The sequence below is a fragment of the Malurus melanocephalus genome, unplaced genomic scaffold, assembly GCF_030028575.1.
Source record: "Malurus melanocephalus ecotype Western Australia unplaced genomic scaffold, MMel_1.1 scaffold_263, whole genome shotgun sequence".
NCBI lineage: Eukaryota > Metazoa > Chordata > Aves > Passeriformes > Maluridae > Malurus > Malurus melanocephalus.
Window position 1 is genome coordinate 946,842 of NW_026623495.1, and position 14,438 is coordinate 961,279.

Sequence of the window (14,438 nt, forward strand, 5' to 3'; positions counted from 1 at the left end):
ATCTACATCATTGACCTTAGTATCTCATGTGTCTCATTTCTCAACAGCAGAACTCATAACAGTAAATTTATCAACACAACTCATACCAGTAAATCATCTTCCAGGATATTGTAGAAGATAAGACCATCTGTAAAGGTTTAAATTTTTAAGCTCAAGGGAGTTTGGTTTGCATCTAGTGTTATCTGGCTTTGCTTGGTATATTTCACAATTGCAGTGAGTGAGTGACGGAATTGTGAAGTACAATTTTCTGAGTAGCAGATGGGAAACTCCCTTAATGCTCAGACATGGTGTTTAGCAACACAGTTTGTGGTTCCTTCTAAAGGCACTTACTGATATTTTTCACTAGCAGATTAACATCTGACTTTTTTTCCAGAGCTTGGTGAGCTTGGCCACTTTAGGTATGGCAACCACCAGTAGAATAACCTAACACTAGGATAATCAGGTTCATACCAAATAATTATGTTCACACAAAACAGACTGAGCACTGTACACCTGGCAGACCAATGCTTTTCCTCAAAAATTTCATGCTTCTTCATTCTTTTAAATGTCCAGATTGTTCTRCAGAAGAAAATAAAACCTTAGCAGGTTTGAAGTCTTAATATCTGTAATAGAATCCTAATCACCCTAAATGGGGTGATTTTTCTTCTTCCAGCTGAAAGTAAAATGCCCAGGAAGCAATCTGGTTAAAGGAGGTGTAATTAGGGCCTATGCTTTCATAAGACTAGAAATGACCAATTGTAGTGAATATCAGAAGATTTTTCTTATTTTGCCTCTGTCATCTAGAATGTGGAAGACCAGTATTCAAATTMTTGTGGCATAATTCAGAGGGACCTAGGATAAAAAGCATCTATGAATCAAAAAAAGCAAGGACTTGGTGGCAACATCCTTGATCTCATCCGTGTGGTACATTCATTYCTTGGATGGAAAAGTTTGTTTCATTCAGCTGAAGACATTATAACCCCATATTACAATAACATATTGATATAATTATACTAGTAAATTAAGCCCTAAGTCAAAGAACRTGGACTCTGCACTTTTTGTGTAACTAAAATGGTATCTATGCATTTGATAAGATATACTTGACAAAGAGAGAAAATATATTAAAAGAACCTGTTGAAAACATCCAGTTATGAAAAGCAGAAACAATGTGTGTGAACATGGGCATGTGTGTGTGGTATGGGATGGTAACAGATTAAGAATGCTGAAAAAGCATAAGCTGGAAGGAAAAAATAAAATCCAAACAGTTTAACAAAAAGGGAAAATGTATAATGCAAAATACAGCAATGACAATACAGGAAGTCTTCTTAATAYGGGAGAAAAACATTCAAATGAATAAAAAGGAAACATTCTAAAACTGGTAAAATCATGTCTTTTTATACCTAAGACTAATGAACTGAAGGATGCCATTTCCAACACACACTAAAAAACAGCTGGCGCGAGGTCAACAGCAAAGGACAAAGCTTGTCCCAGTTAAAATCTGGCAAAGGAACCAGGTCTTAGCAGAAGGTATTGCGCATCCAATTCTTTCAAAACTATGAGATAGCTTCAAGATAGAACAGGTTGTTAGGAGGCAGAGATTTGGGGCAGAGAAAACGCGAGGCAGGCAGCTCTCTGCTTRTGCGAGGACGCGTCCAAGCGCAAGCTGGGCACGTGAAATGCCTCCTAAAGCCTGAGCATCACTGTGCCTGGAGCTGGCAAAGGCACAACTACAGCTCTTTTAGTGCTCCACTTTAGACTCACGGGCTGAAAGTGCGGGCTGATTGTGGGGGAGAGACTAAATTTTCTTCTAACCTATGCTAGTGCCTCGTTTTGCACGAAGCCAAGCAGCCCTGCCCTCGCTTGTGGCTGGGGAGTGACGGGGACGGGGATGGCGATGGGGACACGATCGGGGCCATGGCCACGGAGAGCACAGGACGGAGCTGAACGCGGCTCCCGTGTGGGCCGGTTCCCCTGTGGGCCGGTTCCCGGCCCGGCCCGGCGCCAGCGCCGCCCCTCCCGCCCGCCCGGAAGCGCCGCGAGCGCGGGGCCGCCTTCCTGCGGCGCGGCTCCGCCTCCGCCGGGCAAGATGGTGGCGGTGGCGGCGCTGGAGGAGCCGTGAGCCGGTGTCCGCTCCTGCCGCTCTCTCTCTCCCGTCCGTCCCGGCCGCGGTCGCCGCCGCCGCTGCTGTTCGCGGGCGCCTGGCGGCTGTGCTCGGCGCGGCGGGCGATGCGGGCGGCGAGGCTGCGGGGCTGTGTGTGAGCGCGCCGCCCATGTGGGTGTCCCGGTGAGGCCGGGGGCAGCGGGAAGATGCTGCTGTCGCTGGTGCTGCACACCTACTCCATGCGCTACGTGCTGCCCGCCGCCGTCATGATGGGCACGGCGCCCACCTACGTGCTGGCCTGGGGCGCCTGGCGCCTGCTCTCCGCCGTGCTGCCCGCCCGCTTCTACCGCGAGGTGGATGACCGGCTGTACACCATCTACCAGAGCATGGTGCTCTTCTTCTTCGAGAACTACACGGGCGTGCAGGTGAGCCGGCCGGGCCGGGCAGGGCAGGACAGGACGGTGGGGCTCGGCGGCCCGGGGAGCTGCKGGCGGTGCTGCCGGCTCTGGGCTCGCCCCTCGGGCCGCCCGCCGTGGGGGCCGCGGGCAGGTGCGGCCGTGGCCTGTGCCCGGGACCGCAGAGGATCCGCCTCGTTCCGCAGCTCCTCTGGTGATGCTTTTCACGGAGTGTTGGTGTTGTGTTCGTTTTGCAGGTCGGGGAAGCGGAAGAGATGCGACACCGGTCGTGCTCTGTCAGCATTTGAACGGCAGCCGCCTTTGCACACTTGAACCCCCGTGGCCTGTGCCACACATCTGTAATGTTAAATTGGCGGCATATGAGAAAGCTATCATCARCTATAATTATACATAATACATGTACACATTTTTAATAAATAGGTTGCTCAATCTCCTAAATTACTACAGATTTTCAGGTTTYGTGCAGTCTGCCTCACGTCACTCTTTGGCCCTTAAATTTTGGATCAGCCATGGTTTGTGATTACTCAGGATTTCAGTTTCAGGTTAATAAGTTGAAATTGGAGGCCTTTCTAGGCATATTTGCATTCAGGTGATAATAGTTCACAAAGTGCTCAGTGTTTGAGGGGTTATATTTGTCTGTAATTTGCAAAGCAAGCAAGGAGACTTTTAATTATGCTTTTAAAAGTAATAAACGATGGGTGCTTCCTGTGCCTAAACCTGACCTTCAAAAATTTTTGAGTATACAGAAGTCTGCTTGAAGTTAGTRTCAGCATTAGGTACCTGAGAGTAAAGAATAGCAATACATGTTTGACAGGTGACAGAGCTCATRCAAATAAGGTCTTCTCATGTTTATAGCTAAGGCCTTTTCCCACTCTCTGATAAAGCATTTATTTCAGAATCAGGCTAGATCTCCCCTAATTTCCGCTCCTGAATGCAGTTGTAGGCCTTGCTCCATACTGACTCTTGGGAAACCCACAAAGCCAACTGAAGGTACAAGAGTTGCGCTGTTGAACATCAGAGTAAATAGAACAGATACAAAACTGAAGCAAGATTTTCTCTTAGTGGTAGTTTTTGACTCCGCTTGTAACTTATGTAACTTCACCCTTATCTCTTGTCCAAACAAGATAACTTGTGTTGTGCTTTATATATTAAAAAAAAGAGAAGAGAGAGCATTAGTTCACAGGTTAAGTACTTACAGTTTTATCTGCCTTCTGTTTTATGCAGTGTCTCTAGTGCAGATACCTTGAYGTGTAGTAACACACTTTGATCATTGACAGCTGAAAGTAGTAGTATAGTAGTTTAACTTAACCTATTCTATAAATGAGAGCCAAAAATTGAAATACAAATTGTAATGGAAAACTACTCAAATTTCTTAAAATTGGTGAGCAGACAGTAGCAAACTTAAAATTATTTTAAAAAATAACTTTTATCCAAAAAATGCTTGTGATGTAAAAATGAAGAAAGGAAAATGGTAATCAAAAGATCAAAAAAGGCAGCTATTGTCTGTTGACCTCTGTTTCATCATTGATAAGCTTCATTGAAACACAGAAATGGTGGTGATCAGTTACAGGCCACTTACTGGAGATCGCCAAGGGCAATATTAAAACAGCGACACCGTCACAGTAAGCAACAAATAATGATAAATAGTGGAAGAGGAGGCGTACATCATAGGATGAATAAAATGGTAGTGAATGGAAGGTAAATAAAAATTGGAAAATACGATATGTGTGTGGAGAGGTAAGAGTCATAATCCTTAAAATCCATGTGYTATTTAACTGGGAGATGGTCCCCGTTTGTATTAAGAAGAGAAAGAGTGTCCTTTTAGAACTACTCTTGCAAATGCTGGACATGTTTAACTTGAAACTCACAGTGGAAAGTTAACCATGTGCCTAAGTGAGAGATTGGAATGGTAATCTGAGAACTGCTGTGGATGGGCTGTCTTAAGGCATGTAATTAGACGCAGAAATGTAGCATCATTAAACTTAAAGCAATAAACTAACAAAATACAAGCTTCATAAAGGCAGCTGTAGAGCTCTACCAGTATTAAGGTACTATAGTAGCCATGGGAGGGAGGAATTCTGCAACTCTTTCATGTCTATTAATTTTTCAATTGGTTTAAGTGTATTGGAATATTTTTGTTGTAACCAGATAAATGGGAARCAGCAACCTCATCCATCAGAATACTGGAACTTGTGTAATCTCGCTCAAGTTGTTAGGATTCTACAGACGCTTAAGTGACTTTTTGTTGGCACTGTTGCTATCTTACTGTATTTAAATGTCTTGAGTGTTATGTACTGTTTTGCATTCTTTGGTTTTACACTTGGAGTATTTGTGGTTTTTCAATACAAGAACAGTCTGAACTAGTTGTGGATATTTGAGGTGTCTGATCTTAAAATAATTTTCCAGAATTCCCAGTAGTGTGAGTGRGGAATTAATGAAGTAAAGTTGGTTAGGATAAGAAACATGGATGACTATTTTTTTTACTAAAATATTAGTGTACTGTGATACTTATTTTCGTTATATTTATCTGTCAAGAAGTGATGTTTCTGTGATCTGTTGTTAATCCATTAAGAATCTAAATCTGTCTCCCCCTTATGACTGTATGCACAAGTGTATTTTTCCTCTTTTATTTGTTTTTCTTGACTTGGATGTTTTTAGCCAATTCTTTTAAAACAAAAACTGTAGTTCATACTTGGAAGAAGTTTCATACTTGAAATGTAACCAAGTAAGGTGATGACCTGATCTACATGATAGAAAATCTTGAAATACTAGTCTTTCTCATTAAGTATTTTACTTGAGATATAAAAAATTGCAGAGCTATAATTGCTGTGAGCTCTGGGCATTTATGTCTGAGAGAGTGGCTCATGAAGTAACTGTAGTTTTTAACTGGGTAAGTAAAAGTTGTATYGGACTCGGGTTTTTTCCAATGAAACGGTTTGATTTACAAAGCCTAAAAGAACTCCAGCTAACTTGGCATCGGTTTAGGTTTTCCAATAATACTAGAATTCATTAATGAATTGCCAAAAACAGTCTTTTTTTGCTGACTGTCATGCAAGAGTTGGCTGTAGAAGAATGAAAAACCAGTATTGAGAATACTAAAAGCAATGAGAACATCCCAGTGCTGTAAGGTAAACTGGGCAAAGCCAATATGACTATAGAGTGAAATCCTGTAATGCTGTGAGAATTTGTCAGGGCAATTACAGTTTAGAGGGTATCCATGAATTCTATTAAGGAACTATAAATATATGAAATTAATTTATCTGTGGCATTGTGACCATGCTCCTCAATAAACTCTAAGATTATAAATTCAGAGTAATGAAARTGTGGTCTGTTGGAAAGTGGCATAGAGAGAATGTCCCCTGCTTTGGGCCTGTGCTGCCTCACACCGGTCCTGCTGTAAGATGCAGGTGCCCTACAGTTCTCTTTTCTAGGAGGAGCATATATGACGTGCTTGAACACTGTATAAAGGGAGATTAATTCTATGTAAATAGAGAGCACAGGACGTTAATTTTGTCAGTGATGAGTCAAAGCAGTCAGTGGTACAAACAGGTGCAATTCATGCACTTCGGAGGACTTGCATTTGCTGGTGCTAGTAGTTGATTTGACCCCAGGTTTCTCAATCATCAAGTACCTGATGTGGTTGTGTTACTGCTTTTGTCTTTACTGTGTTATAGAAGTCTGAACTCATGCATTTCGAACAGACTATGAACAGTTGACTCTTAACCATAGAATGTGAAAACCAGAATGGCTGCAAATGTGCATGTGATTAGGRTGTTTGAAGGGCTGAAAGGACTAGTAATTCAATGTGATGAATCCTCTCATGTCTCTCTGACCCTGAGCATCTTATCCCAGTTGCTGTCAGGGTGATGAAATTAATGCCTGTTGTGTTTGTGCACATGTTTCAGATCAGGTAAAGACTAAATGTTCTTCAACTTTTTTTGTTGTAATTGCATTTGATATTTTGTACTCAATGCTGGTGAAGAAATGATAAAGAAATCATCACTCAGACTGCTTCCTAAACGATCATTTTCACCTGAAAGGTTTTGACAAGTCAATGAAATCCATAATTGAATTAATGCACATGGATTTTTTCAGTACTTGTGTAAACTGTCTTCCCTACCCCCACTTTCTGATGAATATAATTTTTTGTAAGTGGTGTTTTTATTTAAGACAATATGAAATTCTGGTTTTCCTTGTCTTTACAGGACCCTGGAAAGCCTGTGAGAATCAGATAATACCTCAGTGTTCTTATCAGAGTTGAACAACTATTTTATAAAATACAAGAGAGATCCCTTTTAAACAGTTCAGTGTGCTTCCTGGATTGGTATTGAAGCTTGGACTTGCTGTGTCTTAACGAGGTTGAAAAAAACTACTTAGGTTTAGARCAAACTAAAACTTTGTGGAGCTAATGTGTTGCTGAMCCCTTTAATGATGCTATCCARTGGGGAAGAGGCTGGGCTGTTTTCRTATTTTGGCTTTCTAGGAAGTGTGTGAGGAGAGCTTGGTGTCTGAGACTGGGATGGATGCTTAGTCTTTGAGCTGTTGGCCAATTTACAGTGAGTGTCTGTGCCCATCGCTGTTCCCAGGACAGCAACCTTCCCAGACACAATTATCTTTACTTCCTGCTTTTCGTTTTGAAGTTATTCAGCTGTCCAGCAGGTAATTCTTGAGGGCCCAAGGTGGAGGTGGGAAGGCAAGAGGCGGTGCAAGTCTGACAGCCAAGTTGCAACATACAGGGAGGTGCTTCTGGTTGCTGTTGGTGAGGTGCTTTGTCATCTCTTGGGAACCTGGTTCTTCCCTCTCTGCACTGGAGGAGGCATCATAACCAAGCTTCCTCATTCTAGGGTGAAGGTTTTGCTTCTTACTGCTTTCTGTCAGTAGATGTGAGGATGTGARTGACAGGGTTTGGCTCCTGTTGAGATAAGGACTCATTTCCCAGGCRAATGCCATAACCAGAAGGTCCAGAGGAAACATTGCTTTTCAACATTCTTCAGTTGTGTTTGGAAAGTAAGTGCTGGCAATTGCATTCTGGCATGTGCCTGGGTCTGTGAACCTGTGCTTGAGTTTCCTGAGCTCTCCTCCCTTTGTGGCAGCTCAGGAGTGGGAGAATACTGGGATGCTGTGGGAGCAGAGCAGGAAGGTGCAGAGATCCATCAAGGCAAACATCTAAGCTCAGGTGGGGCCCAAGCAGCCTCCAAGGGCTTGAGCTTTCCTAGTTCATGTAGCTTGTGGCAGTAACCCATTAGCACCTGCTTTTGGTGCTTTGTGAAACAATTTTAGCTGTTGTGAGGCAGCTGAGAGGTTAAAAGAATCATAATTTGCCGTTTAATTGTGATGGTAGAAATAATGAAGTAAAGGCCTTGGGGGAGTGATAGAAGTTTGGGGATTGGTGCAGTGTGAAGATTGAAAAGAAACTAGAAGGTCATGAAGTGTGTCCCCTTTATGTGGTAAACTTTTGAAAGAAGCCCAGTGACATTTTTCTGCTGTGATGAGTTTTTTCTGGTTCCATTAAGAGGGTTTACCCTGCTTATTTTTATTATGGATTTCAGTGTACAGCTGTCTCCAGGCATATATGTATTTTGTAGTATACATCAAAGTTCTTCATGTTACTAGAACAAAAGTTAAGTGATACCTGCTGAACCCGAGGGATGCAGATTTCAAATTGAGATGTATGCCTAATTTTAGACTCTTACGTTCAACTGTGGTATGAGACAGCAAAAATAGATAGATTAGGTATGTAAATTTTTTGCTCTGTTTTAGATACTGCAAACCAGACATTTGCTAATATATTAATTCTGTGCCTTTGACTGTWGTTCTGGAGGTGAAAGTGATGTCCTTCAGGACTCTTGTTTGACATATACCGTCTAGRGTTCCAGTGTACTGCGGATTTGGCTTCTGGGAAATGTGGAAAGAATTTAGTATGGAGAAGTTCCACATTCAGTGCTGGTGCTGATCATCCTCCACTTCCTTCACAATCATAAAAAAGAAAGTAAATAAAACTGAGTTCTTGCTACTGTTTTTAGAAATGGAGTTTGAGCTACCTGAACCAAAACTGCTGTTTGGGTTCAATAATTTGCAGCTTTGTGTGGAGATTTGCCTAGCATATGTTGCCTAATTGAGTCTGAATTTTATATCAGCCTTATGTGTTGCAGTTCGCAATTTAAAAAAAATATGTGTTTACATTTTTAAATTAGCTGCCTATACTTATAAAAATATTAGAAAGGATATGTCAGGTAGAAAATGCTAAGGAATCAAATGGCAAGTTTGAATGCTCTTACAAATCCTGATTCCAWGTATTTCACCAGTAAGTTTTGTGATGTCGTGGTTTGTTTTTGAATTTTTCTGTTTAAATATATTTTAATTTTAATATCTCAAGATTTTTAGTGTATACATTTTTCAGTATCATTTGTCCTGAGTTTACACAATTTGTTACATTTGAAAATAAAAAATGTATTTATCCCTTTTTTTTTGTTGTTGTTGTTAACCTGCCTGAGTTTTATACACTTTATTCTTTTTGTGTTTAGCTGTGTTTTGGTAGATGCTGGGCTATGGYGTTTTACAGTGCTCTTCCATGCCCTTTTCTTCTGCTTACGTAATATGGTCAGATACTTTATGTAAGGATGCTTGGTAATTTAGATAGTTTTTCTTCTGGTTGCTCTTCCATCAGACACTGTTCTTGCTAAGAGAAGATTCTGTTCACAGTTAAACWTTTGAGTGCAGTTATTTCAAACTTTTTGCCTTAGGCTTGCAGGCGGGATATCCTTTTTTTCCTCAGTTTTAGTTGTGTTAGATAAAGTAGGCTCAGATGTCAGGGATTTTGACATTACGATTATAAGGAAGCACRTCTTCTTCGGGGAACAATACTCTTTMATCTATCTTCTGTCAGTTTGAATTTATCCTATGAAGGAATTTGGTATAAAAAGCCTGGGAAWTTATTTTCTTTTGTTCATTTCATTTCTGTCACATATTACTTGTCATCTTCTCTGTTACAACTAGATCTTCTGTGGGAGTAGGAARTAGCATTTATGCTGGTTTGATTTTTAAATGTAAAATAAGCTACGCATGATTCGCTCAAATTTGTATTTTAGCACATGGCTAGGTATGAAAAACTGTTAGGTTGGATTGYTTTGAACTGTGCTGTGGTAGTTGAAATCATTTTTCCTGGTGAACTTAGGGATTGACTTGTAGACTTATTTAATTCCATTTCGTAAGGCTGTTGGAGAACCCAAGGGCATAYATGTTTGGTTTTGAGCAAGCAGGTGAACTGTCTCATTCACATGTTGTGGTGGTGAGCAGACAGGGTAATTTTAATGTGGTAACTTTTAAGGCTGATCAGTTTACTKTGTTTAATTCTGGAGCCAGAATTGTTGCAGATACCTGCCTCTTGTTCTTATGCTGCATAGTGATTCCTTTGCCTCACTCTGAAAGTCCAGAGTGCTTAAATGCTAATTACTTACTGACAATGATGTGTGGAGAAGCTTTCAAAAATCCTGTTTCATGATCACAAGCAGAAAATAGAGATGTTTCTTGATCATCCTCCTTTGTGTGAGTTCGTTGATAGCTTCACGCCAGTTTTCAGTCTGTACTTGCTACAGACACTTGTAACAGTATTACAAATAAAGATGCAAAGTACTCCTCCTTGGAGTCCTAGACATTTTGAAGCAAAGTTCTTATTAAAAAAAGCTCCGGTTGGAAGAAACACTGCAAACTCCCACGGGGTTTCCTGCTTCTGGATTGTGTGATGAGCGAAGGGTATTTCCAGATATAATGGACATAATGTATTTTTCACTACAGAAGGCYAATGTAATAAACAATGGATACATTAAGTGTGGGTTACTTTTGCCTTTCTTTTAAGGAAATTACAAAAACCTGCATGAAGAACTCTCCAGAGATGAAAAAGGCTTATGAAGAATTTGTCCTATTGAAACAGGTGGAATACTTACTTCCACTCTGGTACTAGAAGGCRTGTTCAGGTTTTAGGTAATACCAAGATGCCAGATGTTCAGAAAAACACTCCTGTTGACATCTCATTTTATATATAATCTCTTTTTATATATGTCCAAAGTATGTGCAGTTACTATTTAAAAAAATTTATTATTGGTGATTTATGATATAAGTTAGATGTTCTAATTTTGATTTTTCCAGGTGGTCACTGATTGTGATAGTGTGTTCATGCCATTGAACTGCACTGYACAAAAACAAGTCATTTGGAGAAAAATCTGTAAATTATTGGGGCACTGAAAATAAGATTTATTCAGAATTTAGATGCCAAAATCTTAACATTAAAATCATGATAAATCTTGATTTCTTTCTGTTACCAAGACTGGAACATTTAAGATATATAGCTGCCTTTTAAAAATTTTTTTSAGGATTCATCAGGTAGATAAGGAGTGTAGGGGATGATTATCTTTCATTTAGCTCAGAAACTAAAGCCTTTACAGTCAGCACCAGAACTAAATGGCTTCTACAGATGTATGTTGTACATTGAATGAAGTATGACCACTCATACCAGTTTATCRATTTAGACCATAAGGATAAAAGCTAGTATGACGATAAGAATGTACAGACTTCATACTTAACATCAGATGGTATTATTTAGTTCTGCTTAATCTGTGTGGGTTGCTACAACAGTTTTCTTACAAAAAGGAAATAAAATAGCAGTAAGTGTATTTTTTCTAAAGGTCTGTGCTCTCTGGTTGAATCAAATCAAAGATATATTTTTTAAAARAATTAATTGCATTAGATACAGCAATCTTTTCAATATTCCCCAGAGTTTAATCTCTTAGCAATGGTTTTCTTCACAGAAACCCCAGTAAAATACATAGCTGCAGAATGTTTGAATGAATTCTGCTTCAATACTGTTTTGTGATTATGTGGTTTGTTGCTGAGCTTGCTAGAGTTGTCTGAGCAACAGACTTCCAGCTTGTGCAATCATGTATTGAGCAGATAATCAGTAAAGAGGTTATGATGTGTAGCAATAGTATGATCATTGCCTAAAAGCTGTATATATCCTAAAAGTATTTTTGGAAAGTTTATAAACTTTATTTTTCAGTTTAGAGAAAATGCAACTAAAAACATTAAAGTCCATGCACTTCTGCTCTATTCGTATTCCTTACRCTGTAATCTAGTGAAACCTGTATCTGTTAAATGTGAATAAAAGTGCTTCTCTGTGTTCTGTGAAGAAAAACATTTAAAATTCTTATAGCAGGACATCTGAAAACCTCAGAAATTTGTCAGCCCCAAGTACAAACCTATCTTGAGCCTGCTTCTAGTCAAACTGGGTAAATAGTTTCTGTGGTCTGAGTTACTTTCTCTAGAAGCTCAAAGRGCTTGTGTTGTCAGGCAGGTTTTTAGTCTAAGAGAATTTAAAGAACTTTGAAGATGCCTGCAACAGTGCTGCAGAGCTCAACTTGCACAGGCTATCTGCTGACTTCAGAAGCTGCTACCTGATAGTTATTTTGGTGGCTTGTTCATGCAAGCTCCACCGTTTCACCAGGAAATTGTACTGAGTTTTTAACAGATGAGAAATATATCCTAGGATACTATTTTATTTTAATAGACATGTTCTAGTAATGCCCAGCTAACAGAGATGTTCTTGTCCCAAAGAGCACACAGTCTCAACTATTAATTGTGAACAAATAGTGAAATAGAGAGAGGTGCATTTTCTGAGGATAGCACAGCTGAGAAGGAAGTCTGTATGGTCCTTTTTAAATGTTGATGCTGTGACTTCTTCTCCAGAAGAGGGAAGGAATGTTCTCCCCCTGTTACCCTGCATTTATCTTCCAGTTGCTATTGCCTGTGCTTGACACTCGTGTTTTTCCTGAGCACGTGCTCTGCTTTCACGAAGTTCCCCAGTGAATGTCAGTTTTGTTGAAGTAACAGCAAAGATGGGAACATTATTCTTCAATTCACACCTGGTTTCTTTGAGTAGAGAAGGGGGGAGGGTTAAGAAGTCTGAGGATGCAAGACTGAGTGTGTTGGTAGACTCATAGATATCAGATGAGATGGCCTGAGTTTTTACCAGCAATAATCAGTTGTGTTGCCTTAATGCTGCTGAAGCAGAAGTCACACTATCAGAATATCTGCTTGCAGATCAGCTTCTAACTGCTCCTGTTACCAGCCACATCCGATTACAATATTAAGGTAATCTCTTTGCTAGGAGTTTGATGTGATCACCAGTTGACCTGCAAGCATATCTTCTGATAGTATGATTATTTTTACCTCCTRTTTTTGGCATGGCAGTGTTTACTGAGCTGATACAGCTCAGTAGGAGCTATAGGACGCCATTAAACAATCTTATTTAATTTTCTTTGGTATATAAAGTTTCCATAAGCAAGAAATAAAATTCTTAACTCTAATAAACAAGTGTCCACCTTGTTTCAGTGAAAACCTGTGCAAATTATGGGTTATTCAGTTGTGGCTGCCATGTAGGACTGTTCTGCATTGCTACTTGACCTATCACATTAGCACAGCCTTAGCTGAGTATGTTGCAGTGGAAGAAGCAGTATCTGGAAGGGAAGCTGAACCTGGTGTCACCAGATCACCAAGGAGCTCTCATTTGCATGCCTAGATCAGCATATCACTGAATTTGTGAATTCCCCCAGCACAACTTGTTGTAACCTTCTGCTAATGCATCAATAGCTTCATCTGGACAGGACACCTTGAGGTGTGTCTTGTGGCCACTGAGCCTGTGAACAACTTGGTGTATGGCTTCTAGGGAAGGTACCAATCTTCCCACCAAAGGGATCTAATAGCATCCAGTTTCCTTTATTTGAGACCTCACTGTATTGAGTTTGACAATGCTGCTGTGTAAACTGCTGTGAAAGACCCACATTAACACTAACTGGATTACCCATTACTGTGAACTGGGCTTCGAAGCAACCAAAACATGGCTAAAAGCACACATTTCAATGTTGTGTACACAAGTAATGTTTGCAGTGTTAGACTGTTAATCTGCGTTTTAAACATTTCCCCTCAAATCTCTGCTTACTTTGGTGTACTATGTTGTTCTTCCTTTTAACTTATTTTTTTTGCTTGACATCATTGTGCCTTTCTTTTTTCTAACACAGCAGATTCTATTCTAAATKAATAGGTTCCTCACTTGCTTCATTGTGGCAGACAGGGCACTTGTCAGTTCATTAAAGCTGATGGCTGGGTAGAATATATRTATACTGTAGTGTCTGGAGAGCCATGCATGAACACTACGTACCTTAGCTGCTGAAACTGAAATTGCATCCCAAGCATGTCCTGCACTGCTTCTGGCTGCAGGGGTAAGACCACCCMTGTGCCTGTGCTCTGTACACCCCGGGAGCAGCACTGCCCTTCTGGGGAGGCCTGAGAGTCTTTTAGCCATTCTCATGTCTTCAGATTGCGTCAAATGGGGCTTGAATACAGCTCGGCACTGTGGACTACTGTCCCTGGTGAGTCACTAAAGTGCTGCTTTAGAGCACGGTGCTAATAGCACCAAGGTCATGGGTTAGGTCCCCATACAGGCATTCACTTAAGAGATGGACTCGAGGATCTTTGTGTGTGTGGTGGGTGATCTCAAGCACACTCATTTGGCACAGTGTGTCCCAACTCAGTATATTGTGTGATTCTGTAATTCACTGTGGCACCCAAGTATCTTCTGCACCAGCAGAATGAGGAGTCAGAGGTTGCACAGCCTCTGCAGCAAATAATTCTGCAAAGTTAGCTATGAAAAACAGCAGGGAGTCAGAGTTCTTCTGGAGGCCGTGAAGAAGAGGGCTGTATCATTTCCTTTTGCAGCTCCAGTATATATTAGGTGCTCTGGTTTACCTAAACACATCAGATGGCCAGAAACTGAAGTCTTGTCCTGAGCAGACTCTTCTCCTGATTATCCACAAGCAGGTTAATTCTTCAGGCACCATCCCAGAGGGAAAAGGGCATTCCTGTGGGATCCAAAGCTCTTAACTGTTACCTTA

The 14,438-nt window shown here is 40.6% G+C and overlaps 1 protein-coding gene across 1 annotated transcript in view; it reads left to right on the top strand.

Moving 5' to 3' along the window:
- The first annotated feature begins 2,041 nt into the window (after nt 1-2,041).
- Nucleotides 2,042-14,438, top strand: part of AGPAT5 (1-acylglycerol-3-phosphate O-acyltransferase 5) — a 53,541-nt gene continuing 41,144 nt past the window's right edge. Inside the window, exon 1 of the mRNA XM_057375908.1 lies at nt 2,042-2,505. Within this exon, the coding sequence (XP_057231891.1) occupies nt 2,287-2,505 (219 nt within the window). The 5' untranslated portion in view covers nt 2,042-2,286. The remainder of the gene's footprint in view (nt 2,506-14,438) is intronic.